This window comes from Saimiri boliviensis, chromosome 1 (assembly GCF_048565385.1).
Source record: "Saimiri boliviensis isolate mSaiBol1 chromosome 1, mSaiBol1.pri, whole genome shotgun sequence".
In the NCBI taxonomy this organism is placed as follows: domain Eukaryota; kingdom Metazoa; phylum Chordata; class Mammalia; order Primates; family Cebidae; genus Saimiri; species Saimiri boliviensis.
Genome location: NC_133449.1, coordinates 144,929,178 through 144,956,953, shown reverse-complemented (window position 1 = coordinate 144,956,953; position 27,776 = coordinate 144,929,178). Strand labels below are relative to the sequence as shown.

Genomic DNA, 27,776 nt, shown 5'->3' with positions numbered 1-27,776 from the left:
GAGACAGAGTTTTGCTCTTGTTACCCAGGCTGGAGTACAATGGCGCGATCTCGGCTCACCACAACCTCCGCTTCCTGGGTTCAGGCAATTCTCCTGCCTCAGCCTGCTGAGTAGCTCGGATTACAGGCATGCGCACCATGCCCAGCTAATTTTTTGTATTTTTAGTAGAGACGAGGTTTCACCATGTTGACCAGGATGTTCTCGATCTCTTGACCTCGTGATCCACCTGCCTTGGCCTCCCAAAGTGCTGGGATTACAGGCTTGAGCCACCGCGCCCGGCCCGATTCTTTTCAATTTTAAAATTCAACAGTTACCTATTCATGACATTAACTCATCTCCACTAAACATTTATCAAGTTCTTACTATATACAAAGCACTGTGCTGTGAGGCAAGTGATTCACACTGTTCCATGACAGCAAAGCTTTCTACACCGTATGCAAAATACCTTAAGGAAGAGTAACACCTTTATGGAGGTTATCACAAATTGTTCTAATTTATTTTGATTTATTGGTTTAAAAATTATAAAAATAATCAACTGCTGTTAACATGGAGAGAAAGTGTGAATAATAAAATAAATCAATACCAACAATCTGAATTACTTTTATCATTTTGCTGAATTTCCTACCAAATTTATGTATTTGTTTTATATAAATTTTATATCTTGCCTTTTTAATATAACATATAATTTCTACTAGAAATTTTACAAATATTTTAATAACTGAGCTTAATAAATAACAATTTTTTTCTGATAATAATATATGCTCACTGAAAAGAACTGAAAAATAGAGACAAACAGGAAAAAAAAACCTTTTAATGCTACTGCCAAAGATAATCTCTGATGACACTTTGGTAAATAGTACTAGTCTTTCCTAAGGTATGAAACTATACTTTTCAAATTAAAAACTGGTATTATAGGCCAGGTAGGTATGATGGCTCACACCTATAATCCCAGTACTTTCAGAGGCTAGGGCAGGTAAATCTCTTGAGCCCAGGAATTTGAGGCTGCAGTGAGTTTTACTGCACCACCCCACACCAGCCTTGGTAACACAAGATCCCGCATCAAAAAAAAACCAAAAAAAAAGGTGCTATATTATATACATTGTATTTATGACTTTCTTTTATTTAACAACGTATTTTAAAAGTGTTCCCATGTCCAAATCTCATGGTTTTCCCTTACCCTGCCTGGATTTTTCTGACTTGTAACTAGAAATGCAGCCTCCTCAATCAGTTTCTTACTGAGTACCCAGAACTGTGCCAGATTCTGAAAATAGTTCAAAACAAACAAGATCTGTATTGTGCCTATACAATTATAACACTGCTCAGGAAATGATCCCTGATAGTGGATTATTCAGTTAAGAACACACATTTTAAAAAATATGTTGTTCCTAAATTTTATTGTTTTATTATATATATCCAGATTACTCTATTCTTTGTGATCTGTTAAGTCTTACCTCTTTTTTTTTTTTTTTTTTTTTTTTTTTTGAGAGGGAGTCTCACTCTGTGGCCCAGGTTAAAGTGCAAATGGCGCAATCTCAGCTCACTGTAATCTCTACTCTCAAATTCAAGCGAGTCTCATGTCTTGGCCTCCTGAGTAGCTGGGATTACAGACACATACCACCACATTCAGCTAATTTTTGTATTTTTAGTAGAGATGGGGTTTCACCATGTTGCTCAGTCTAGTATTAAACTCCTTACTCCAGGTGATCCACCCACCTCGGCCTCCCAAAGTGCTGGGATTATAGGCGTAAGCCACCTCACCTGGCACAAGTTTTTTTTTTTTTTTAAATCAGTCAGGTGTGATGGTGCATGCCTGTAGTCCCATCTCCTTGGGGGTTGAGGCAGAATTACCTGAACTCAGGAGTTCGAGGTTGCAGTGAGCTGTGATTGCCCACTGAACTCTAGCCTGGATGACAGAACAAGACCCTATTTGTTTAAAAAAAAAAAAAAAAAAAGGCAATCAAGTTTCTCCTGTATGTCTTCTGAAGCTCTACCTCATTTTGTAAATGTTCATAAAAATTATAATTTTATAAACTACATATATATAATTTCACCCAAAATTATTTATATCAAATGCCATTGCCCCATGTTCTTAATTTTTGAAAATATTATTTTTAATGAGTACTTTCATGGCATAGATTTTTCTGGTGTTAAATTTCCCAAATTTTAGCTGGTCATGGTGTCATGCGTCTGCAGTCCCAGCTACTTTAGAGGCTGAGGTGGTAGAATCACTTCAGACAAGAGTTCAAGATCAGCCTGGACAAGGTAATGAGACCCAATCTCTTTAAAAAAAAAAAAAAATCTAAAGTTTTTCAAAATCAAATGTATTTTGAAAGCATTTACTTATCCATTGGCACTGTTCACAACTTTGACAGCATTAAACATATTTCTTATGTGTTCTTATAGTGATAGCCTGGCTAACTACTGTTCATCTCTTCCTCCAGGGAGCCTAACCCCATCCCCAGGCTCTGTGCAGTGTGACTGGCAACGTGTGCGTATCTTCTTTAACACCCTGCCTTTCTTAGACTGCACTGCAACTGCCTATCCACTTGTCTATTTCCCCAATTTGACTGTAAATTTCTAGAGGACAGAGACTGAAACTGTTACACAATACTTGACATACAGTAGACCTTCCATTTTTGTATTACGAATAAATTAATAGATAACAGTATTTTATAAAACAGTCCTGACAAAAGAAAAAATTATCTTCAGAATTTGTTTCATAAGCCTGTACTTTTCTAGGTTGAGTATTAGACCATTATTAAGGAGTCACAACCAAAAATTAAACATTTTAACCAATTTCCCTGGTTACTGATACTTGACAGGGTACTAACTATTAAGATGAGATTTTGCCACTCAACTAGTGAAACCATAGCATCTGTAAGTCAATCAACATAAACAAAGAGTCACAATAAGATGGCTGTATTTTTTTGACAAATGTAGAATTAACATTGTATATTTGAAATGATCAAAGTTTGCATTCATTTTACCTTGCAGGAAAGCTCTGTAGCTGATTGTTTGCAAGGTGCAAGATTCGCAGGTGCGAGTGCCCCACCAGGACAGGTATGCACTGATCTGTCAGGAGATTGTTGGTCAGATAAAGCAGCTGCAGCATACTCAAACTTTCCTCCCCAGTGCACGCGGATGGTAAAGACTCCAGACTATTTGCAGATGCATTCAAGTATCTGAGACTGACAGAACACACACAGATCATCACTTCCTTTATTTGTTGCCTTTCTGTATAGAAACCATCATGTGACTTCAGTATGGAATGCTATCATTCCAAGCTCCCCAATGAGAAAAACAAAAAAATTCTCCAGGAAGTTTTTCCATAATTGATCCTATCCAACCAACCCAAAGTTCCTTTTACTCAACTCATGCAAACCAAATAGAGAGGAAAAAGTACAAGACTGATTGTTTTCTCAGGCTTCTGAAGTACCTGATTCTAACCTAACTTCATCTTTTACTATCAAACTGCCTATTGAAAGGATATTGCTGAATATCATGTTCAAATATATCTGAACTATGAAGACAATATTTAGAAAAACTTTTGTCTGGTTTCAACAGCATCATTATGTATTTAGCCAAACCCATAATCCCCTAATAAAAAACACATAGGCTGTTTCCATTTCTATACAAATGCTATTATAGACACTGTAATGAGTACCTTTGTATCCTTAACCAATTATTTCCTTAGAGTATACTCCTAAAAACAGATTGTATGGGATCAAAGGATTATATATTTTTTAGAGATTTAATATATTGTCAAACTGACCTCCTGAAAGACTATATGAAATTATATTCCAGGGGCCGGGAGCAGTGGCTCACGCCTGTAATCCCAGCACTTTGGGAGGCCGAGGCGGATGGATCACGAGGTCAAGAGATCGAGACCATCTGGGTCAACATGGCGAAACCCCATCTCTACTAAAAATACAAAAAATTAGCTGGGCATGGTGGCGCATGCCTGTAATCCCAGCTACTCAGCAGGCTGAGGCAGGAGAATTGCCTGAACCCAGGAGGTAGAGGTTGCGGTAAGCCGAAATTGCATCATTGCACTCCAGCCTGGGTAACAAGAGCAAAATTCTGTCTCAAAAAAAAAAAAAAAAAAGAAGGCCAGGCGCGGTGGCTCAAGCCTGTAAACCCAGCACTTTGGGAGGCCGAGGCGGGTGGATCACGAGGTCGAGAGATCGAGACCATCCTGGTCAACATGGTGAAACCCCGTCTCTACTAAAAATACAAAAAATTAGCTGGGCATGGTGGCACATGCCTGTAATCCCAGTTACTCAGGAGGCTGAGGCAGGAGAGTTGCTTGAACCCAGGAGGCGGAGGTTGAGGTCAGCTGAGATCGCGCCATTGCACTCCAGCCTGGGTAATGAGCGAAACTCAGTCTCAAAAAAAAAAAAAAAAAGAAATTAAACTTCCAGCCAGGGGTGGTGGCTCATGCCTATAATCTCAGCACTTTGGGAGGCCTAGGTGGGTACATCATGAGGTCAGGAGATGGGAGGCCATCCTGGCTAACACAGTGAAATCCTGTCTCTACTAAAACTACAAAAATTAGTTGGACGTGCAGCATGTGCCTGTTATCCCAGCTACTTGGGAGACTGAGGCAGGAGAACCACTTGAACCTGGGAGGCAGAGGTTGCAGTGAGCTGAGATCATGCCACTGCAGTATAGCTTGGTGACAGAGCTAGACTCCATCTCAAAAAAAAAAAAAAAAAACAGAAATTATACAAGAAGGCTAAGAATGCCAGTTTGTCACACCTTTGTCAACAATGAGTATTACAAATCCATTCTAATCTTTGCCGAGCTAACAGATAAAACATGGTATAATTTAAAATTTTGCCTAACATAGTATTTGGTATATACAGAACATGCTCAATAAAAGGCAGCTATTATTATTAAACTTGTGTGTTCTCAGGTTTTCTTCATGTTGTATGATCCATAATCCCTAATTCATTTTTAAATTGATATATAGGTTTTACATAACTAGCTTTTAAGCTAATGGTGGGTACTGTGTGTCTGCTTGTGCTATTGTCTCAACAAAGCTCTGTCCAGAGTTAATATTAAATAAATACCACTGACAGTTCATTACCGTTAAGTTACTCACTACAGATTCTAAGTTTGCAAACTAATTTTATTCAGACTATCGTGAGGACCAAATGCAGTACTATGCATTGCTAACAAATACTTGTAAACAACTGCATCAAGACTCCACATAAACAATACATAAAGAAAATTTCCTTTAAATGCTTTTTACAATTTCCAAAGACTTTATTTTGAGGAATATCCAACCAAGTGTATTATACATTAAGAAATGTATAAATTGCTAAAGAAAGAACAAGCCAGACAACTGTGGGCTAAGCGGTTTTTTATGTCTCCTCTTAATTTACTACTGCTCATACTACTACCCATCTCTGTTTCGTCCATTTCTAAAGTGAAGACAATATTGCCTTCTCCATGTTGTAGAAAAATATAATTAAAAGGTAGTTTTCAATGCTCGCTTTGGCAGCACATATACTAAAACTGGAATGATACAGAGAAAATTTGCATGGACACTGAGCAAGGATGACAGGCAAATGTGTGAAGCATTCCATATTTAAAAAAAAAAAAAAAACAATACTAGTTTTCAGGCTGTGTGCAGTGGCTCATGCCTGTTAATCCCAACACTTTGAGAGGCCAAGGCAGGTAGATCATTTGAGTCCAGGACTTTGAGACCAGCCTAGGCAAAATGGTGAAACCCTGTCTCCACAGAAAATAAAATTAGCCAGTCGTGTTGGTGCACACCTATGGTCACAACTACTTAGGAGGCTGAGGTGGAAGGATCACTTGTATCCAAGAAGTCAAGGCTGCAGTGAGCTATGATTGCAACACTGCATTCCAGCCTGCATGACAGAGTGAAACCATGTCTCTTAAAAAAAAAAAAAATCCATACAAACAAACCCCACCAACTAGTTTTCATTTAAAGGTGATATACACGTTAGGTAAACCTGATTACATGCCTAAAATAGGAAGGCCATGTCATCTATTTGTTAATTTATAGTTAGAAGGTAAATGACACCTTTTGGAAGGATATTACAATTTTCAAAGTACCCAAAACGCCTTGTACGTAAAGACTAATTCAGAGGCAGTTTGGTAAAGCTAGGAGCAAAAACCAAATTAACTTTAGTGGTATGTCCTTTTCTCTCCAATGCAAAAGCTCAAAATTGCGCAAAGAAGCTACGGCAGACATGTGATAATTTCTCTTTAAATGTCATAACTATATTCATTTTCAGAGATGAAAGCCTGAATCTTCTCGACCTGTCTGAAACTGTTTACAACACAAAAGCCTCTTTGACAGTTATTTCAACTTTGACATACCGCTTCATAAAACAGTGTCATATATTCTTTCATAAAAATTACAAATAAGTCTCCACCCATAATTGGACTATCAGGTAAACGCTCTAAAAATACAGTTCCAAAGGTCACTCCAATGATAAGTCACTGCAGTCTATTTAGCCAATGATTCTGCCCTTCCGAAAAATATCCTATGGTACTCACTTTAAGGCCTTGGAGAAGAGAGTGTCTGGCAGCCTGCTGAGTGCATTATGCTGAAGATCCAACACCTCAAGGGGGATATGCTCCACCAGTGTTGGGAGGTTTTCTAAGTGATTGTGTCCCATCATCAGTTTTCTAAGACTCAAGCTACTCAAAATTCTAAGGGGAAAACATACAAATAAACAAATTAAAAATTTAGTGATACCATTCTTTCTGAGGCTGTCCTAGCCTATTTAATTAAGTTATAGAAATATATTCTCCTAGATTGTATACTCACCGACAAGTGCCTCAGCCAAGAAAACAGCTATGACTCTATGTTTACCTACCACCCACCAGGAAGTCATTAAGGTGAGTCTGAGAAAAGGTGAATTAATGAAGGCAAACAGCACAGAGTAGGTCTAAACTAAAAAGGCAATTTCTAGAATAAATCAATTTAGATTTTAAGTCTGAAAACAGCATCAAAAATTCAGTATATTAACACATCTTGTACATAAATCCATAACATTTCATTACAATAAAAACTATTTATTTTAGTGCTCAAAATGTGCTAAGCCACTTAACAGTGAAGTTCAGAAAGGTTTGATAACTTTGATTTGCCTAAGATTTCACACTGAATAGTAAACGGAGACTTGAAATAAGGTTTGACTCCAAAGATACTGTGTTCATATTTACTATGTTAAATGCCTCTAGTTTAATTTTAAAGACTCTATTAGGTAATAACCATACATTCTACACCTCAGTGCTTTTGAATATATCATTCTCTGCCCCTTTCATCAAGCCCCACTTTCTTTCTCCCTCCACTTAGAAAACTTTTATCATCTGTTAAAGGTCAATTCAAATGCCATCTTCTCCATGAAACATTCCCTAATTATTCAAATTTCTTCTGATTTTCTCCATTCAATTTATACAGTGTAGTGATTCAGAGTGAAGGCTCTGGAGTAAAAATGACTACATCCAAGGCCAGGTGTGGTGGCTCATGCCTATAATCTCAGCACTTTGGGAGGCTGAGATGGGCCCATCACTTGAGCCCAGGAGTTTGAGAACAGTGTGGCCAAAATGGCAAAGCCCTGTCTCTACTAAAAATACAAAAATTAGGTGGGCGTGGCAGTATGTGCTCCTGGTCCCAGCTACTGAGGGAGCTAAGGCCAGAGGATCACCCGAGCCCAGCAGGTTGATGCTGCAGTGAGCAGTGATTGTGCCACTGCACTCCAGCCTTGATGACAGAATGAGACCCTGTCTCCCAAAAAAAAAAAAACCAAAATAAAAACACCACTACATTCAAATGTCAGCACCCATCACTTCTGAGTTAAGTGCAACCTTCATCAAGTTACCTAACCACTCTTAGGTAAGCCTTACTTTCCTCATTTTTAAGATAAAGATAACAGCACCTATTAAATATATAACAAGCTTTTTAAAGGATTAGGTAAGATCATTAAAGTGAAGTTCTTAGAACATTGCTCACCGCATAATAGCTCATATTATAAAAATTAACTATTATTACTATCATGTCACCAACCTACAGAAGCAACTTCTGGTATATTTCTTTCATCACACTTATCCACATATACACTATCTCTCCTTAAGTTCCTTGCAAGCTAAGACCATGCTTTAGCCCAGGAGTCCCCAAACTACGGCCCGCATGCAGCCCCCTGAGGTCATTTATCCGGCCCCCCGCCGCACTTCAGGAAGGGGCACCTCTTTCATTGGTGGTCAGTGAGAGGAGCACAGTATGTGGTGGCCCTCCAACGGTCTGAGAGACAGTGAACTGGCCCCCTGTGTAAAAAGTTTGGGGACACCTGCTTTAGCCTTTACTATGTTCCTTACAGCACATCACACTGTCTCATGTTCAGCAGGTACTCAATACTCACTGAACAAATAAAAGGCAACTCAAATCTAGAAAAAAAAATTAAGGCCGGGCGCGGTGGCTCAAGCCTGTAATCCCAGCACTTTGGGAGGCCGAGGCGGGTGGATCACGAGGTCAAGAGATCGAGACCAACGTGGTCAACATGGTGAAACCCCGTCTCTACTAAAATACAAAAATTAGCTGGGCATGGTGGTGCGTGCCTGTAATTCCAGCTACTCAGGAGGCTGAGGCAGGAGAATTGCCTGAACCCAGGAGGCGGAGGTTGCGGTGAGCCGAGATCGCACCATTGCACTCCAGCCTGGGTAACAAGAGCGAAACTCCGTCTCAAAAAAAAAAAAAAAAAAAAAAAAAAAGAAAAAAAAATTAAATACACACACACGTAAACGTTAGTACATACATACATACGTACATTATATATGCATCCATGCACACATACCTCATGGGAACCTCTGTAATAAGATTATAGCTCACATCTAATACTTCTATCTTCTTTGCTTCACAGGCCCAGTCAGGGACACACTCTAGGAGGTTTCTGCAGAAAATAATTAAATGGCACCATTTAAGATGACAAATTAACTCACTTCACTAGACTGTAATGTATCTGGTTAAGCAGCCTCTGAGCCCTTGAGGACAGGGACACTAACTCCAAGGCATCCCTTGGTACATTACCTGGAATATAGCAGGTGCTCAGTGAATGCTGTTGAATTAGAAGGGAGAGGACAGACAAGTGCTTGAAAATATATAATATTGGATCAATTATGCTACATGCTTGAAGAAGGTAAAAAAGGTTTTCTGCATTAGAAAAGAACACTTATGGTGGGATGGGATGAGGGAAAGATAAGGAATTATAATAACAAACCTTCAAAGATGAGTTAAGACTTCCACAGGTACTGACTGGGTGAGGAGAGAAGCAAATTCCAGGAAAAATGAAAAGAATGAATAAAACTGAGACAGCAGAGGCAAAAGATTTTGTGGGGGAAAAGTTTCAAACCATTTAGAATGTGAGCTTAAATAATTTGTAAAGCACTAGGCAGATATTTAGTAAAGAGACTTTTTTTTCAGATGTGACAGCTTCTCTAGGCATCAAGGTATCTACGGATTTACTGAGTGATATAATGAGGCAGAATGAAGTAGCACTATGTAAGAGAAACACACATATCGCTATACCCTAGTGAAGGAAACCTTTTACCTAAAATGGATCAAAACAAGCTCTCTAAAAAATATGACATGTGGGTTAGAATGTGAAGGTGTTGTACAGTGACCTGAGGTGAGGAGCACATTCCAAGCACAGAGTGGCAACACGAGCTAGAGCACAGAGGCAAGAAAAGAAACACATGGTGTTGTGTGGGGGGGATAACAAGCAGTTTGGTGATGCTAGAGCACCCAGGAGGAGAGGGCATGGGCTGGAGATAGTAAAGTATAATAAGGTCACGTCCAATGAAGTATAGCGGACCAAGGACAGAACCCTGGGGATAATCGACCTTTAAAGGGCTAGCTGAGGAAGAGGAGTATGCAAAACAGAAATGGCCAAAGTGGCATGACAAAGATCAGACTGTATTAACTAGCCAAGGAAAAAGCATGTTTAGAGACAAGAGAGCAAGATTAACTGTGTCAACACAGAAAACTTCCACTAAGAGAAGTACTAAACTGAGCTGTTAGAGCGATAAGCAGATGGGGACTGAAGACACTAAACCAAAAAATGCACGTAATTCTTGAGAAATTTGGACAAAAGGGGGAAGAGAGTAATTAAGACAACAGCCAGTGGGGTTGTAAGGTAAAGGGAACTTTCTCTGTTATGACAGAAGAGATTTAAGTGTGTGTACAGACTAAGAAAAAAAGGGGCTGAATGAACACACACAGGAGCAGGAGGGAGGAAAAAACGAGAGGGGAGGGAGGAGAACAATTATAACAATGAACACAGCAAGGTCCAGGGCAGTGGGAGGGGAGGGGTCACAGGCACAAACATCTGGACTGGCTGTAACAGAGGAGATAAGCTGAGAATGAATATGCACCTATATAAATTCAAGCAAGGCGGGTGTTAGGAAGCTGAGGGAAATCACCCACAATGGTCTCTGTTTTCCCAATCAAGTAGGAAGCTAAGTTCCAGCATGGAGGAGACTGAGAAGGGGGACACTGAGGAAGGTAGAGCAATCCTGAACAGATGCTGAGGACACTGGAAGGAGCTGGCAAGAGGAAGAACAAATAAGCTCCAGATAAGGTTGGAAATTGTGAGTTTGTTGTAGTGTCCACTTGGATATGATCTTCTTCGGCAATGACCAAGATCAACGGAAAAGGTAAAATTTTAGTACTGATCCATGTTGGGGTTTTGCTGGGAAGACAAGCAGAAGAAATGGAAGGGAATCTAAAACATTAGCTTTTAAAACGATGATAAAGTAACAAAATCAACAAAAGAAAAACTTGGCTATAATAGCTAGTATATCTTGAGACAACTGCATGTCGGGTACTCTCCTGTATATTTTGCATTTATCATCTCACTCAGTCTTTACAACCCTCACCATATAGGACCGTGCCCACTGCCCCTTTGATCTGCTTTGGGCACCCTATACTTGCAGCACTTAGGATGCTGCCCTGTCACTACTTGTTTGATTGTTCATCTCGCCACTACATTGCAAAACTCAACCAGTGAACCCAGAATGCCCAACAGTGGTTAAAAAGGAATGAATAAAAGAAAAACAAATTTCATTTATGTTTGTTTCTGGCCACCAGAAGAAATAATAAAATCCTGAATATAATTAATGTCCCTTCAAAAATAAGACCAACATGAGATAGGGGAGTATAAAAGAAATTAAAATTTTTTAAAACTCACCATCTAAAAATTAATAATTATCTGATTGCAACCAACAAAATGGGAATCAGTGCCATGAAGATAACAGGTCTTTCTTTGTACTTCATCCTTTAAGAAGGAATAATCCACAGGCACCTTACTATTTCAATAGAATCCTTCCTTTATACAGTAAGGCTATTAAACTTATTTGTCCACTTATCCTTTCTCCTTTTTCCTGGTTACCCAAATATTTCAAAATACTTAGATTTCTTGTGCATCAAAACTGCCAAGAATCCACAGGCATCTCTTAAATAGAAAGAAACAAGCATCACCCTCATGAGAGATACTCACCGGGAAAGATCCAAGGAAGTGAGTAGGCTAGGTACTGGATATATGTTCACTGCTGTCAGCCCTAATCCAAGAACAAACAGGTGTTAGTGACATCCTCTAAAAAAGAAAGTAACTGAGAGCTGACAAGTGAACAGTAGCTTAGTGAAATCACAAGAGAGAAAACTGATGTCCTCTATTAAGATGAACTAAAGACAGAAACTACTGAATAACTCATTTTGACTAATTGCTTGATCCCAATGTGTCTTGAAAAACAAATGTTAACAACTAATTGAAGGATCCTGTGTACTACACTACCTTTATACAAGGTTAAACAGTTGTTAAATATTAGCAGTAACTACTAAGTCTTTTAACTTGGTAAAAATTAATAATTAGACTTTTACTGGCAATATTTTAACTTTTAAATAAAGTATAACATAAATACAGAAAAGTGCAAAAATCAGTAAATTTTCACAAACTGAACACACTAGCAACACCCGGATGAAGAAACAGAGTATTACCAGCTCCCTGGGAGCTGCCCCGTGTTTCCCGTTCCAGTCACTACCCCTCCAGAGTAACATTATCCTGATTCCAAGTACTAAATTACTTTTGCCAGTCTATATAAATAAATGCATGTGTACAATTACTTTTGCTTATCTATATAAATATATGCATGCAGTATGTATATTTTTGCCTATCTATACAAATATATGCATGCAGTATATAGAATTACTTTTGCCTATCTACATACATACATACAGACAGTATGTATAATTTTGTTTGTCTGGCTTCATTCACTCTACAGTATGTTTACAGGATTTGTTTATATAGTTGCATATGGTTATAGTTCATTCATTCTGATGCCTGTATAAAATTACTTATGTGAATATATCACAATTTATTTGCCCATTTTAGAGTTGATGGACATGTAAGTCTTCGAGTTTGCAGTTACTATGAATAGTACTTCTATGAACATATTTGTCCGTGTTTTTTGTAGACTAATATAAGCCTTTATATAGAGCATAAGCCTAGGAGAGGCACTGCTGGGTACAGGGTTATGTTCATGTTGACCTTAGTAGACACTACTGAACAGTTTTCCAAAGTGACTGTACCAATTTACACTCCCAACAGCTGCCCTGAGATTTTTAGGCCTTTCCATTCTAGTCATTCTGGCAGGTGGGCAGTGGTGACACATATGGGTTTCAATATGCATATCCCTGATGACTAGTCAAGTTCAGTGCTTTCTCTATCTTAACTGATCACATTTAGCTAACTTTTTTGTAAAATGGAATTCTTGACTTTGAAGCATCAAAACTGCAAATGTTTATGTGAATTCTTCCAGGTTGTAGAACTTAAGGACTTTGTAAACAGAACAGCAGACCTCAAACAAGCCCTGTTCAGTTAACCACTGTGATGGAATCCTGGTGACTAATAGTATTTAAGCATTTACATACTATTAAAATATTTAATTTATTTGTAAATACTTAAATATTTACAAAGAGTAAATATTTATGACTGCGTGCCTGTAGATGAGGTCTTTTCCAGTAGGGCCAGGAATTCAGAATCTTTTTTTTTTAAATTTTTGAGATGGAGTTTCGCTCTTGTTACCCAGGCTGGAGTGCAATGGCGCAATCTCAGCTCACCACAACCTCCGCCTCCTGCGTTCAGGCAATTCTCCTGCCTCAGCCTCCCGAGTGGCTGCGATTACAGGCACGCGCCACCATGCCCAGGTAATTTTTTGTATTTTTATAGAGACGGGGTTTCACCATGTTGACCAGGATGGTCTCGATCTCTTGACCTCGTGATCCACCTGCCTCGGCCTCCCAAAGTGCTGGGATTACAGGCTTGAGCCACCGCGCCCGGTAGAATTCAGAATCTTTAGACACATTAAGGATAGAGATGAGCCTGGTAACAAAAATCTCCATGGCTAGGACTTACTGCCATGTCAGGCATCTATAAACACCATCAGTTTTAACCCTCTTCTGACCAAGTAATTAATCTAAGCTACAATTTGAAGCTCTGTAAGTAACATAATAAAAGGCAATGAAAACAGAAGTCTTCAAATTTCATTTATCTATATAATCTAGTTTACAGATGCAGAAAAATAAAGAGAATAAAATAATAAATCCTCTTTCACCTATCATAGAGCTTTTAACAAATCTACTTTCTTCTTTATACACTCCAGGCTTTTTGTTTTTTGAAGAGTTTCGCTCTTGTTGCCCAAGCTGGAGTGCAATGGCGCTATCTTGGCTCACTGTACCTCTGCCTCCCAGTTTCAAGTGATTCTCCTGCCTCAGCCTCCTGAGTAGCTGGGATTACAGGTGCACACCACCACACCCAGCTAATTTTTTATATTCTTAGAAACGGGGTTTCACCATGTTAGCCAGGCTGGTCTCGAACTCCTGACCTCAGGTGATACACCTGCCTTGGCCTCCCATAGTGCTGGGATTACAGGCATGAGCCACAGCACCCAGCCCAGATTATATTTTTAAGAATTGAAATACCACACATACCAAGAGGTAAACATCATCCTGAATATGGTTTTCATCACTCTTACGTATTCTTTCATACTGTTATGGCATACTTATAGCTAAGAAAATAATATTTCTGTGAGCGTTTTAAATTTTGATATAACTATCACAATTGACATTTAGTTATGTACTTTTCCTTGCTCAAAAAATGTTTGCAATTTATCCATATTAACCAATACAAAGCTTTACTACATTCATTTCCATTGCTGTGCAATATTCTATTGCATAAACATATAATTACTGATTTACCCATTTTCCTATTAATAATTCTACTTTTAGGCCAGGCGCAACAGCTCAAGCCTGTAATCCCAACACTTCAGGAGGCTCAGGTAGGCAGATCACTGGAGGTTAGGAGTTCGAGAACAGCCTGGCCAATATGGTGAAACCCTGTCGCTACTGAAAACACAAAAATTAGCTGGGCATGGTGGCACACTCCTATAATCCCAGCTACTCAGGAACTAAGACAAGAGAATCACTTGAACCTAAGCAGTAGAGATTGCAGTGAGCTGAGATCTGACGACTGCGCTCCAGCCTGGGCAACAGAGCTACCCTCCATGTCAAAAAAAAAAGAAAAATCCTACTTTTTTGTGCTCACAAAAAGTGATAAACAATCTAGTATGCATCTCCTTGTACACATGTGTCTTTGAGATCTATCTCAAGCAGGGAACTTCTAGAATATGGTATGTGGGTGTCTTGACATCTCTAACACTGTCACACTGCTTTCTGGATTGGTTTTACCAGTCAACTCTTACTGGCAGTGTGTGAGAGCTCAGGAAGATGCTTCTCTTCACCTCCAGAAATAATTAGCATTACCTTTTTTAAAATATGGTAAGTATAAAATGTTATTTAAATTTGCTTTCTGACAGTAAATTTAACATATTTCCCTCTCCTTCCTTAAACATATATCAAAAGTAATTATATCTTCTACAGTAAAGAAGAACTTTCCATAAACTGAATGGCCCCCAAAAATATGAGGACCTTTTCATTGAAAAATATTCTTAGGGCAAATCGTATTGAAATCAGAGGCTCCTCATTCTAGCAATGAGGCTACACAAGCTTCTAAACCACAAATTGGCAAACTCTTTTTGTAAAAGGCTAAATAGTAAACATTTTAGAATTCGCGGACCATAAGACAGTCTAACTACTATTCGATTCTGCCGCTGTAGCACAAGAATGTATAAATAACATGCAAACAAACCACTATGGCTGCATTCCAATGAAACTTCATTTAGAAATACAGAAGCTTGAAATTCATAGTAATTTCCGCATGTCACAAAATTCTTCTTTTTTTGAGATGGGCTCTCACTCAGATGAGGTCTCACCCAGAATGGAGTGCAATGGCACGATCTCAGCTCAGTGTAAACCCTGCCTTCCAGGCTCAAGTAATCTCCCATCTCAGCCTCCCAAGTAGCTGGGACAGTAAGCATGCCACCACGCTCAGCTAATTTTTGTATTTTTGTAGAGATGGGGTTTCATCATGTTGCCCAGGCTGATCTCAAACTCCTGAGCTCAGGTGATCTGCCCACCTTAGCCTCCCAAAGTGCTGGGATTACAGGTGTGAGCCCCCATGCTGGGCCACAAAACTCTCCTTTTGACATTTTTTTAACCAACCATTTAAAAAATGTAAAAACCGGCCAGGCGTGGTGGCTCACACCTGTAATCCCAGCACTTTGGGAGGCCGAGGTAGGCGGATCACCTGAGGTCAGGAATTCAAGACCAGCATGATCAACATGGAGAAACCCTGTCTCCACCAAAAAAAAAAAAAAAAAAAAGAGTAAAAATCATTTCTTATGGGCCATACAAAAAGAGGGGGTAGGCCAGATGCAGTGATGGGGTATAGTTTGCCAACCCCTGTTTTAAACTATTATTGATGTTCTGTTTTGAACATTCTTGCCCAGCTTCCCACCACTATTCTGTGAAATGCCTCTTACTATGCTCAATTAGTAAAGCTCAGAGTATCCTGCCATGTCTTTTTATGCATATTGCAACCACTTAAGTATTGACAGCAAAGTGAAAAGATAAAGCTTTGCCTCAGTGAGCCACAAATTCCATCTTGCAGAGTGGCTGAGGAACACCACGGACACCACTGTTCTTAGAAAGTGCTGACTACAGCTGAAAGAGAAAAAACAAAAGGCTGGATAGAGAACTCACTATTGGAACTGGCATAGAGGGTCCGAAGAGAGAAGCCGCTGAGTGTTAGCTCCCTCAGCTGGTTCCGCTCACAGTGCAGCTGTTCCAAGCTGCATAAGGAGCTAAGATCCAAGTCAGTCAGTCGGTTGTCCCGCAGATCCATGTGAGTGATGTATTTATTTCCCTCCAGGTTTTCAACAACCATGGTTTTCAAATGGTTCATCCTTAATATGCAGAAATAAGAAAATAATCAGAAATATGAGTCTATTAAATGTGCTTACCAAAATAAAAAATAAGACAGGTATTATCCTTTTCTCTGTTTCCTTTTGTTTTTGAGACGGAGTTTCGCTCTTGTCACCCAGGCTGGAGTGCAGTCATGCAATTTGGGCTCACTGCAACCTCCATCTCCCAGGTTCAAGTAATTCTCCTGCCTCAGCTTCCCGAGTAGCTGGAATTACAGGCGCGCCCACCACGTCCAGCTAATTTTTTATACTTTTAGTAGAAATGGGGTTTCACCATGTTGGGCAGGCTGGTCTTGAACTCCTGACCTCAGGTGATCTGCCCATCTCAGCCTCCCAAAGTGCTGGGATTACAGGTGTGAGCCACTGCGCCCAGCACCCTTTCCTAAACAATTTAGGAACTTGACTTCTTGCCTAATTTTGCAAGGTACTATATAAATAACTACAGTTTATAAACAATTCAAGGTACAGCCAGGTTAAACAATCCAGACTGGCAAATACATATACAAATTAACAAAGAGAAGAAAAAGAGGTCATATGGACAAACAGTTAAACGCTTATATCCAAATACCTAATAAGGTCAGATGGGCAGTAAGGAAGACAAAAGAAAAGGAAGATGGGCCGGGCGCGGTGGCTCAAGCCTGTAATCCCAGCACTTTGGGAGGCTGAGGCGGGTGGATCACGAGGTCGAGAGATCGAGACCATCCTGGTCAACATGGTGAAACCCCGTCTCTACTAAAAATACAAAAAATTAGCTGGGCATGGTGGCACGTGCCTGTAATCCCAGCTACTCAGGTGGCTGAGGCAGGAGAATTGCCTGAGCCCAGGAGGCGGAGGTTGCGGTGAGCCGAGATCGTGCCATTGCACTCCAGCCTGGGTAACAAGAGCGAAACTCCGTCTCAAAAAAAAAAAAAAAAAAGAAAAGGAAGATGAACACAACCTTTTTGGTTAGTGAGTAGCAAAGCAGTCACAACAGTACCATGTCTAGAGTATAAGGATGGACCATACTTCCTCCTGTTGCTATGCCTGCTCTATCTCTAGTGTTAAGGTTCACATAAAATTAATTAACAGACAAGGAAATAATCTGTATATATATGGAATAGTTCAAAGGCAAATTATAGAAAATGGCCTCTGGGTTATTTTCCATACAAGTCTACGATTTAATTTACACAGGTGCATTCTCATTTTCTTGTATTTCTATAAATCTCTCTCTTAAGTCTCAGGTGTACTTAAAAAAAATTCTCTCTTACTGTCTTTATAAGGTGGTTTACTGCAAATAACAGAACATCCAGCAGGTGTCTTTTTATCAGCTTACTTTAGGAAAAGATTATGACTAGAAAATCAAACTCTCCTTTTCCATAATAAACAGTTTTTAAAAATATACAAGAAAAGTTCTTAGTAATAAAACCTTTAACATCTTAATTGTAATACAATGGATATCAAGAAGAAACCCAATGGATATCAAGACTCAACAGAAAAATGGTCATTTATGGAGAACTTTAAACTACTAATAAACATATAAAAAGATGTTCAACCTCACTGCTAAATAAATAAATGTTGATACAAATAATGAAATACTTTCTTCAAACTACTAGACTGATGATAAAGAAAAAGAAATGCTAAAATCCAGCACTGACAAATATATGAGAAAATGGGAATTCTCATAAAGTGTTAGAGGGGTTAGGCACAGTGGCTCACACCTGTAACCCCAACATTTTATGAGGCCAAGACAGGAGAATTACTTGAGCCCCGGGAATTCAAGACCAGCCTGGGCAACACAGCGAAACCCCGTCTCTAAAAAAAAATTTAAAAAAATAAAAAATACATATTGCTGGGAGGGTAAGTGAAAACAACCTTTGTCAAAGGCAATTTGATAGTCTATCATATGGTACAGCTACCTGATCCTTAATCTCTCTGCTACTGAGCGGTAAGTAAAGTCTTATTCTACCTTTGAAAATATATATTCCTACACTGTTCAAAAAACCTAATGTTAGGGCTAGGCATGGCTGCTCACACCTGTAATCCCAGCACATTGGGAGGCTGAGGTTGGCTGACTGCTTGAGTCCAGGTGTGCAAGACTAGCCTGCACAACATGGTGAAACCCCAAATCTACTAAAAATAGAAAAAAATTAGCCAAACATGGTGGTGCACACCTGAAGTCCTAGCTACTGGGGTGGCTGAAGTGGAAGAATCGCCTGAGAATGGGAGGTCAAGCCTGCAGTGGGCTGAGATCATGCCACTACACGCTAGCCTGGGTGACAAGTGAGATCCTGTCTCAAAACAACGACGACAACAAAAGTTTAAAAACCCTAATGTTTTAAACAAATCTTCATAAAGAGAAGACATAAAGGTCCACAGAGTCAATCTAAAGGAAGCTATGCTAAAGAACAACCTTACCTTAAATCCACATGCTTGATATGGCTCATCCTATTGAGCACCCCTAAGTTCAGGACTTCCAGGCAATTTCCTGCCATAACCACTTTATCTAACATAGTAAGTTTCTCATAAACCTCAGGAATTTGACTAAAGTTGTTGAAGGAAATTCCCAAGGAGGAAAGCTGTTGTAGATTTCCCAATTCTTCAGGTAAAGTAGTCAGATAGTTGCCATCAAGACAGAGGGTTTGAAGACTATGGGAAAAAAAACAAAACAAGTCTACTTTATGAAAGGTTTCACTGGAATGGACAGAACCAGAGTTATGAATTCTGATTTATGTCATTAATTTGTTATCAATTCAAAAGTAGTAAAATGTCCTAACTCTCCATCTATACAGACTTAATAGATGACTTACACATAACTTACACAAATGGTCCCTCCAACATTAAAGAGAGTTTAAGACCTCTGCTGTCGAAGCTGAGGGATCAGTCACTGCTATAGGCAGGTAGATCTCTGAGGTCAAAAACTGTTGCTGACTAGAATCCTAATAAGTACATTATTTATTTCACTGCAAGTCCCATGGTACTACCTTCATTTCCAAACCCCAGGCAAGTTTCTAATTCTGCAAGGGAAAAGAGCAATCTAATAAAGTTACTTACTTTAGCAGATTGCCAATTTGACTTGGTAGGTCATGAAATCCATTACAGGAAAGGTTGAGCTCAGTCAGGGTAGAGATCTCGCATAACAATATAGGAAACAACCCAAGTTTATTGTGGGACAAGTTCAGGCCCTTCAGTTGAGAAAATCTAAAGAGCGAAGGCAAAAATGTATATTGCATTTCAATAAATCTGTTACTGTATCTTTGTGCAGGACATCAATGGCCTCTGATAATCTACTGTAAATGTCTATCATAGAATTTATTCCAAAGATACTGAGCACTCACTACACATCAAACATTGAGTGAGGACAGAGGACACCAAGGTAACTAAGGCACAGTCCATGTGATGAAGGAAACCAGGTCTAGAATTATAAGAGTTCTCTTTTCTCCTTAAAAAGGTAGACAGTCTTGAAAAACAGCTCATGCAGGTACAATTCTTTTGAATTACATCATACTTGATATGCTTGAAATCTTTTTCCATTATTAAATTTCTACATGTAATATATAAAAGCCTTGCAGGAATTAATCAACCATAGGCAAAGTAATAGCTAACAATTATGTAGATCAAATCTCATATATAAGCAACTTTTTTCATACTGAAATTATGTTGGCTCAAATGTCACACAAAATGAATAAATCAGTTAGTCTGAAAATGTAAATATGACAGCATTTTACCATTACGTGATCTGATACACAACACAAAATGGTAATTTTTAGTGCTTCTATTTTGTTAATGGAAGTAAAAGTATCTATACGGCCTTACCCAGAGACAGTATTGTTATAAAATCAATCTCTTGAGTTTCTTCTTGATATCCATTGTATTATAATTAAGATCTTAAAGGTTTCATTACAAAGAAGTTTTTATGAAAGACTCTGGTAATTCCACTGGAGAATAGGATATTTTGTTATCATACAAGTGCAAAATGGTAAGGGTAAGATGTTCTCCGTGATGAAGATCTGTATCACCTGCTTCTATACTTGAATCCCTGGTACCTCACTCTAATGCTCTGCTTACACATTTTCAATGTTTAATTTTCAGATGACCTAACCTTAATTACTGATTATTCCTTTGGTTTGGTACTTTAAATTTAAAATTTATGATCCAGGCCTCAAACTGGACCAATTCTTTTCATAGCAACTCACAAAGAAATGCTGGAAACCAACTTCCTTAAAATTATAGCTTGTCTTCATTTACATGCCAATGTTACTAAAATAACTGTATCATTACTAGAGACTTGTACTTGAAAAACTTTCTAAAATAAGTATCAGATGAGATTTCAAAAAATCACAACATTTTCTGGACATTACTCTAGAATTATTAGCTATTAAGGAAGTATATAAAATAAGTCATTTTAATGTATATTATCCTTTTAGTCACCATCTAATTTAAATCATTTCAAATGCTTTCATTTCCAATTTCTCCCTTCTCCTCTGGAAGCCAATTATTTACAACACACATTTATTCACTGCCATCCATTTTTTTTTTTTTGAGACGGAGTTTCGCTGTTGTTACCCAGGCTGGAGTGCAATAGTGCGATCTCAGCTCACCGCAACCTCCGCCTCCTGGGTTCAGGCAATTCTCCTGCCTCAGCCTCCTGAGTAGCTGGGATTACAGGCACGCGCCACCATGCCCAGCTAGTTTTTTGTATTTTTAGTAGAGATGGGGTTTCACCATGTTGACCAGGGTGGTCTCGATCTCTTGACCTCGTGATCCACCCGCCTCGGCCTCCCAAAGTGCTGGGATTACAGGCTTGAGCCACCGTGCCCAGCAACTGCCATCCATTTTTAAGTGGAGGAGTGAGATGGGATGAGTGGAGGGTGGGAATGAGGTACGTATTTTAATAAGGGAGATGAAATAACAAGTAGGTCATAGCATTGTAGGGCTAAAATGGTTCCTTTATTAGAAGAAAGAAGCTTCACAGCTTAAGGGCTGGCAGTAGAAGGTACAAGGAAAGACAGAGCCTTGTCTCTCAGACTGAAATTCTTAAAATAAGGCCTATCTCCTTTATGTTATTTAAATTTTATATTTCTCATTCAAAACGTTCCTATATACTAAATCTCTTGATGTAATTTAGCTGCTGATCACACAACAATGTCAATGATTTACACGAAAAGATGACCAATATCAACTGGCAGCTCACAGAGCATTTACATCAATCTTTTGTTTTATGTTGGGGGGAAGAGCAGGTAGAACTGTGTGAATAAAAAATTTTACTTCCTCTTTAAAAGGGAGTGAAAATTTTAGAATATACATACAATAGTAGCAGGTGGAAGCCATAAGATACTGATTATAACTTGATTTGAACATGTCAGTCTGGAAACCCATTCTCCACATACTTGTAGAGTGTGTCGAGGCCTCCGGGTCTTTCTAACTGCATGAAGTTGTGTCGCAAGTTGAGGTAGGTGATATCTTGACTGTAGAAGAGATGCTCAGGAACCTCCTCGAGGCTGTAACAGGAGAGATCCACGGTACTGATTCGCTGGGACACCACCTGAATAAGGTCAAAGAGAAGACCCTTCTAAGCTAGTACTGAATGTCTATCACCCAGCACAGAACGAAATGGCATTTACACAAAAAGACACTAATTCAAAAGATAAGAAAGAAAAAAAGTTAATAAGATCCAATTATTTATTTATAAAAACCAGTTAATTTTTACTTTTTCTTAAAACCATAAGCTGCTTAAAAAGCAAAGGTATGGCCCGGCGCGGTGGCTCAAGCCTGTGATCCCAGCACTTTGGGAGGCCAAGGCGGGTGGATCACGAGGTCAAGAGATCAAGACCATCCTGGTCAACATGGTGAAACCCCGTCTCCACTAAAAATCCAAAAATTAGCTGGGCATGGTAGCGCGTGCCTGTAATCCCAGCTACTCAGGAGGCTGAGGCAGGAGAGTTGCCTGAACCCAGGAGGCGGAGGTTGCGGTCAGCCGAGATCGCGCCATTGCACTCCAGCCTGGGTAACAAGAGCGAAACTCCGTCTCAAAAAAAAAAAAAAAAAAAGCAAAGGTATAAGTTATAAAGTATCTACAAGTACAAGGTAAAAAAGGAAAAACACAAATCATTAAAGATGGAAAGTTAACACTTCATGCAAGAAGTAATCTTTCTTTTTTTCCTTTGAGACAGAGTCATGCTCTGTCAGCCAGGCTGGAGTGCAGTGGCACAATCCTGGCTTACTGCAACCTCTGTCTCCGGGACTCAAGCAATTCTCCTGCCTCAGCCTCCTGCGTAGCTGGGATTACAGGTGCACACCATCATGCCCGGCTAATTTTTGTTTTATTTTTTAGTAAAGATGGGATTTCACCATATTGGCCCGGCTGGTCTCGAACTCCTGACCTCATGATCTTACCGCCCTGGTCTCCCGAAGAGCCTTCTGAGCTAGTACTGAATGTCTACATCCTGTCTACATGGAATTACAGGCATGAGTCACCATGCCCAGCCCCAGCTAATTTTTGTATTTTTAGTAGACACAGGGTTTCACTATGTTGATCAGGTTGGTCATGAACTCCTGACCTCAGGTAATCTGCCCGCCTTGGCCTCCCAAAGTGCTGGGATTACAGCTGTGAGTCACCACACTCAGCTGCAAGAAGTAATCTTAAAATGATTAGAAATAACTCGAAAAAATTTTAAGAGGCAGTGTGATATGAAAAGACATGGCCTTTTGTAGCCACAGTAGCTCTGCTACTTATCAGCACAGTTTCTTCATCTGTTTTGAAGATACAAGTAAATAATGGGCTGGGCAAAGTGGCTCACGCCTATAACCCCGGCACTATGGGAGGCCAAGGTGGGTGGAAAGCCTGAGGTCAGGAGCTTAAGACCAGTCTGGCCAACATGGTCAAACCCCATCTCTACTAAAAATACAAAAAACTTAGCCAGGCATGGTGGTGTGCACCTGTAATCCCAGCTACTTGGGAGGCTGAGGCAGGGGAATTGCTTGAACCAGGGAGGTCGAGGTTGCGGTGAGCAGAGATCACACCACTGTACTCCAGCCTGGGCAACAGAGCCAGACTTCACCTCAAAACAAAGAAAAAAGTAAATAACCAAACACACAGTACACTGCTAAACATGCAAAAGATACTAAAAAAAATTAACTTCTCTTTAAAAGAGCAGGAGAATGAAATAGCTGCTTAAAATTGAAATCAGTTTTATTCAGAGCAGATTTTAGAGCCAATACAACTACAAAATATTAAATAAAATCAAAAGAAGTTCCTATAACAGTATGCAAATATAACATGGGTTATAAAAATTGATCTAAAAAAACAAACAAGGCTGGGTGAAGTGGCTCACGCCTATAATCCCAGCACTTTGGGAGGCCAAGGCAGGTGGATCACCTGAGGTCAGGAGTTCGAGACCAGCCTGCCCAACATAGTGAAACCCTGTGTCTACTAAAAATACAAAAAAATTAGCCAGGCATGGTGGCACACACCTCTAGTCCCAGCAACTCAGGAGGCTGAGGCAACAGAATCGCTTGTACCTGGGAGGCAGAGGTTGCAGTGAACCAAGACTGTGCCACCGCACTCCAGCCTGGGCAACAAGAGCAAAACTAAAAAAAAAAAAAAAAAAAAATCTAATCTATCACTAAAAAGTCATTCATGGCTAGGCATAGTGGCTCCCGTCTTAATCCCAGCACTTTGGGAGGCCAAGGTAGGTGGATCACCTGAGGTCAGAAGTTCGAGACCAGCCTGACCAACACTGTGAAACCCCATCTCTACTAAAAATACAAAAATTAGCTAGGTGTGGTCGTGCCCGCCTGTAATCCCAGCTACTCCAGAGGCTGAGGCAGGAGAACTGCTTGAACCCGGAGACAAAGGTTACAGTAAGCCAAGGCTGTATCACTGTACTCCAAAAAAAAAAAAGAAAAGTCATTCATGTTTTGACAGCATGTCCTTATACTGTAACAATCTCTTAAACAAAATCTGGTAACAACGGCTAGAAGAGGAGAAATTGAAAATCACAATACACTTTATTGCTCTTTAAAGGCTAATGAGCAGAAATTATGCTCAATGACTAATTATTCTCAGCATACAGGAATAATGGCTTGTAACAGCATTAGAGGTCACTGTCCCATCAATAAATGCAAATTTGAAGTGGTTCACCAAGGCTGTTCTGAACATCTGCAGACCAAGAAGCACTGAGACACAAGTTACAGAATGAATCCATCTATCACTGACTACTATAGTTGAGGGAAGGTCATTTAAATCTCATTGTATCTCAATTCCTTCAAGAATCAAATCTCTCTGCGTCTTAATTCCTTCTAAGGCCCTACCTTACAGAGATAGTACAGATGAAAATGCCCTTGAAAACATTTTTGACAGCATTTTGTACTATGCAAATATAAATAAGTTAAAGACCTGGTAGAATTCCATTATTTTATTCATTATATACTCAGAAAAGGCCTAGAAAGGAAAATAAAAATTGTAACTTGCTGGCCAGGCGCGGTGGCGCAAGCCTGTAATCCCAGCACTTTGGGGGGCCGAGGCGGGTGGATCACGAGGTCATGAGATCGAGACCATCCCGGTCAACATAGTGAAACCCCGTCTCTACTAAAAATACAAAACATTAGCTGGGCATGGTGGCACGTGCCTGTAATCCCAGCTACTCAGGAGGCTGAGGCAGGAGAATTGCCTGAACCCAGGAGGCGGAGGTTGCGGTGAGCCGAGATTGCGCCATTGCACTGCAGCCTGGGTAACAAGAGTGAAACTCTGTCTCAAAAAAAAAAAAAAAAAAAAAAAAATTGTAACTTGCTATCTTGGGAATAAGTTTAGTTTTTTTTTGTTTGTTTCTGTTTTGTTTTTTTGAGACAGAGTTTTGCTCTTATTGTCCAGGCTGGAGTACAATGGCACAGTCTTGGCTTATCGCAACCTCCTGGGTTCAAGTGATTCTCCTGCCTCAGCCTCCCAAGTAGCTGGGATTACAGGCATGCACCACCATGTCCAGCTAATTTTGTATTTTTAGTAGAGACAGGGTTTCTCCATGTTGGTCAGGCTGGTCTCAAAACTTCCAATCTCAGGTGATCCGCCTGCCTCGGCCTCCCAAAGGGTGGGATTACAGGTGTGAGCCACCTCACCCAGCCATCAGTTTGAAAATACATTTCTCTTGGGGTTCTCTATTCTTATCTCCATCTCAGAACATCCCACCATTTTCACCTTGGATGCTTGCCGATGCCATCGCTGGTACTCGGCCAAAGTCTCAAAGCTGACATGATAGGTCTGAGCTTGGGCTCCGGCTGAGCTGAAAGCAAGGGAGTACTGCCGTCGCTTCACTTCTTCTATCTGAAGAGGAGGGGAGAAAACCAGAATCACTAAAAAAAAAAAAAATCTGAGTCAAAAAGCAAAAGGCAATTACAAGACAAACAACTGAATTTTTTTAAACAGACTTTTTAATTTTTTCTCTCTACCCTCTTGTTGCCCTCCATCTGCCAATGGGTCACACATGAATACACAATGATCTTAACACATTAGCTGTGCTTTTGCTCTATCCCCAGCAGCTGGGTAGCACCTCTTGTCCTCAGGACTTGCCGGTCAGGAAGCAGGATTCCAGTTCACTGTGAATCCCATACTGCATGGATTCTTACCAAGTTCTCTTGAGTTCTATTCAAATCTCTTTTACTAAGCTTGAGAAAAGAGGCAAAAACTTTCCCCATTCCTATTTGGAGTGGTGGCAGGAATTCACAGCACAAAAATAGCTCCTTAAAGAAATTCTCGGCTGGGCATAGTGGCTCACACCTGTAATCCCAGCACTTTGGGAGGCCAAGGCAGGCGGATTACAAGGTCAGGAGTTTGAGACCAGCCTGGCCAACATAGTAAAACCCCGTCTCTACTACAAATACAAAAAATTGGCTGGGTATGGTGGCAGGCTCCTGTAATTCTAGCTACTTGGGCAGCTGAGGCAGGAGAATCACTTGAACCCGGGAGGCAGAGGTTGCAGCAAGCTGAGACTGCACCACTGCATTCCAGTCCAGGTGACAGTGCAAGATTATGTCTCCAAAAAAAAAAGAGAAATTCTCCCCCGAATTCCAACCATAGAAACTATGTAACTTTGATGAGGAAGCAGCCTTTTTATAGTTATGGAACCACACATCTTTGTCTGGTATCTCAGTTACATCATAGCTACTGAATCTTGGCAAATCAGACGGAAACTTACATTAGGTTTCTGTGCCAACTAAAGATTGAATCAAGCAGCAGAAACAAAATACTTCAAGAAAAGAGAATCATATTGAAAAGATCCATTAAAATTAAATAATTTTCACAATATTAAATTGTGATACAACATAACCATTTTTCACTAGTAACAAATCATTGCAACTGAAGGAGTGTGCCAAAATAAAGAACATTACTGAAATAAAGAATAGATACTGATTGTTTTAGCATAATATTTTAAGTATTTTATTTTGGAATGCTTGACACAGAAAATTACAGAGAATTATATAATGTTAAACACTGAGAAAGGTTTGTAAATCTCTCACTATAAGTTAATTTGTCAACTTCCCTGAGTAATTATTTTAATTTTTGTATTACAGATATTGAGATTCTATTATTACATATGTACAACTTTGGAATTATTAAATAGTGATGGTGAAATATTTCTTTTACCACTTTGTAGTAAGCCTCTTTATCCCTACTAATGCTTTTTGCATTAAAGTCCTTTTGATCCAGCTATTTGGGAGGCTGAGGCAGGAGAACTGCTTGAACCCGGGAGACGGAGGTTGCAGTGAGCCAAGATCACACCACTGCGTGACAGAGCGAGACACCATCTCAAAAAAAAAAAGTCCTTTTGGAGATAAGTTTTATTGAGGTATAACCTTAAAAAAAAAAAAAAAAATCACTGTTTTTGTTTTGTTTTGTTTTGTTTCAGACAGGTCACTCTGTCACCCAGACTGGAGTACAATGCATGATCATGACTCACTGCAGCCTCAACCTTGTAAGTTCAAGTGATCCTCCTGCCTCAGCTTCCTGAGTAGCTACGACTACAAGTGTGTGCCAGTGTTCCTGGCTAATTTTTTTAATTTTTTGTAGAGACAAGAGTCCCATTTATGTTGCCCAGGCTGGTCTTAAACTCCTAGACTCAAGCAATTCTCCCACCTCAGCCTCCCAAATTGCTGGGATTACAGGTGTGAGCCACTGTGCCATGCCTGGCCCTGATTTTTTTTAAATTCACTGATTCTAAGTGACCAATTTCATGAGTTTTTATAAATTAATGAATACAGTATGCAACTTCATGACCCCAAAACTACCCCTGTGCTCCTTTACAGTCAGTCCCCTCACTGCCAACCCTGGCAACCGCTGATGTGTTTTCTATCACTGTAATTTTTTGCCTTTTTCAGAATTTCACATAAATCCAATA

General features: G+C 39.7%; 1 protein-coding gene and 1 non-coding gene across 6 annotated transcripts in view; one reads left to right on the top strand and one right to left on the bottom strand.

Annotated features, from left to right (window-relative positions):
- PHLPP2 (PH domain and leucine rich repeat protein phosphatase 2) overlaps nt 1-27,776 on the bottom strand; it is a 77,310-nt gene that overhangs the window by 10,858 nt on the left and 38,676 nt on the right. For all 5 annotated transcript variants that reach the window (XM_039479099.2, XM_074405875.1, XM_074405878.1 and 2 more), the window contains exons 5-13: nt 25,580-25,705; nt 21,777-21,931; nt 19,441-19,587; nt 18,805-19,035; nt 16,190-16,392; nt 11,532-11,592; nt 8,832-8,927; nt 6,535-6,690; nt 2,988-3,188 (exon numbers count right to left, since the gene is read on the bottom strand). In XM_039479099.2, the coding sequence (XP_039335033.1) occupies nt 2,988-3,188; nt 6,535-6,690; nt 8,832-8,927; nt 11,532-11,592; nt 16,190-16,392; nt 18,805-19,035; nt 19,441-19,587; nt 21,777-21,931; nt 25,580-25,705 (1,376 nt within the window). The remainder of the gene's footprint in view (nt 1-2,987; nt 3,189-6,534; nt 6,691-8,831; nt 8,928-11,531; nt 11,593-16,189; nt 16,393-18,804; nt 19,036-19,440; nt 19,588-21,776; nt 21,932-25,579; nt 25,706-27,776) is intronic.
- Nucleotides 5,491-5,597, top strand: LOC120362072 (U6 spliceosomal RNA). Its single transcript, XR_005578075.1, has one exon. It is a non-coding gene; the product is annotated as a U6 spliceosomal RNA (small nuclear RNA).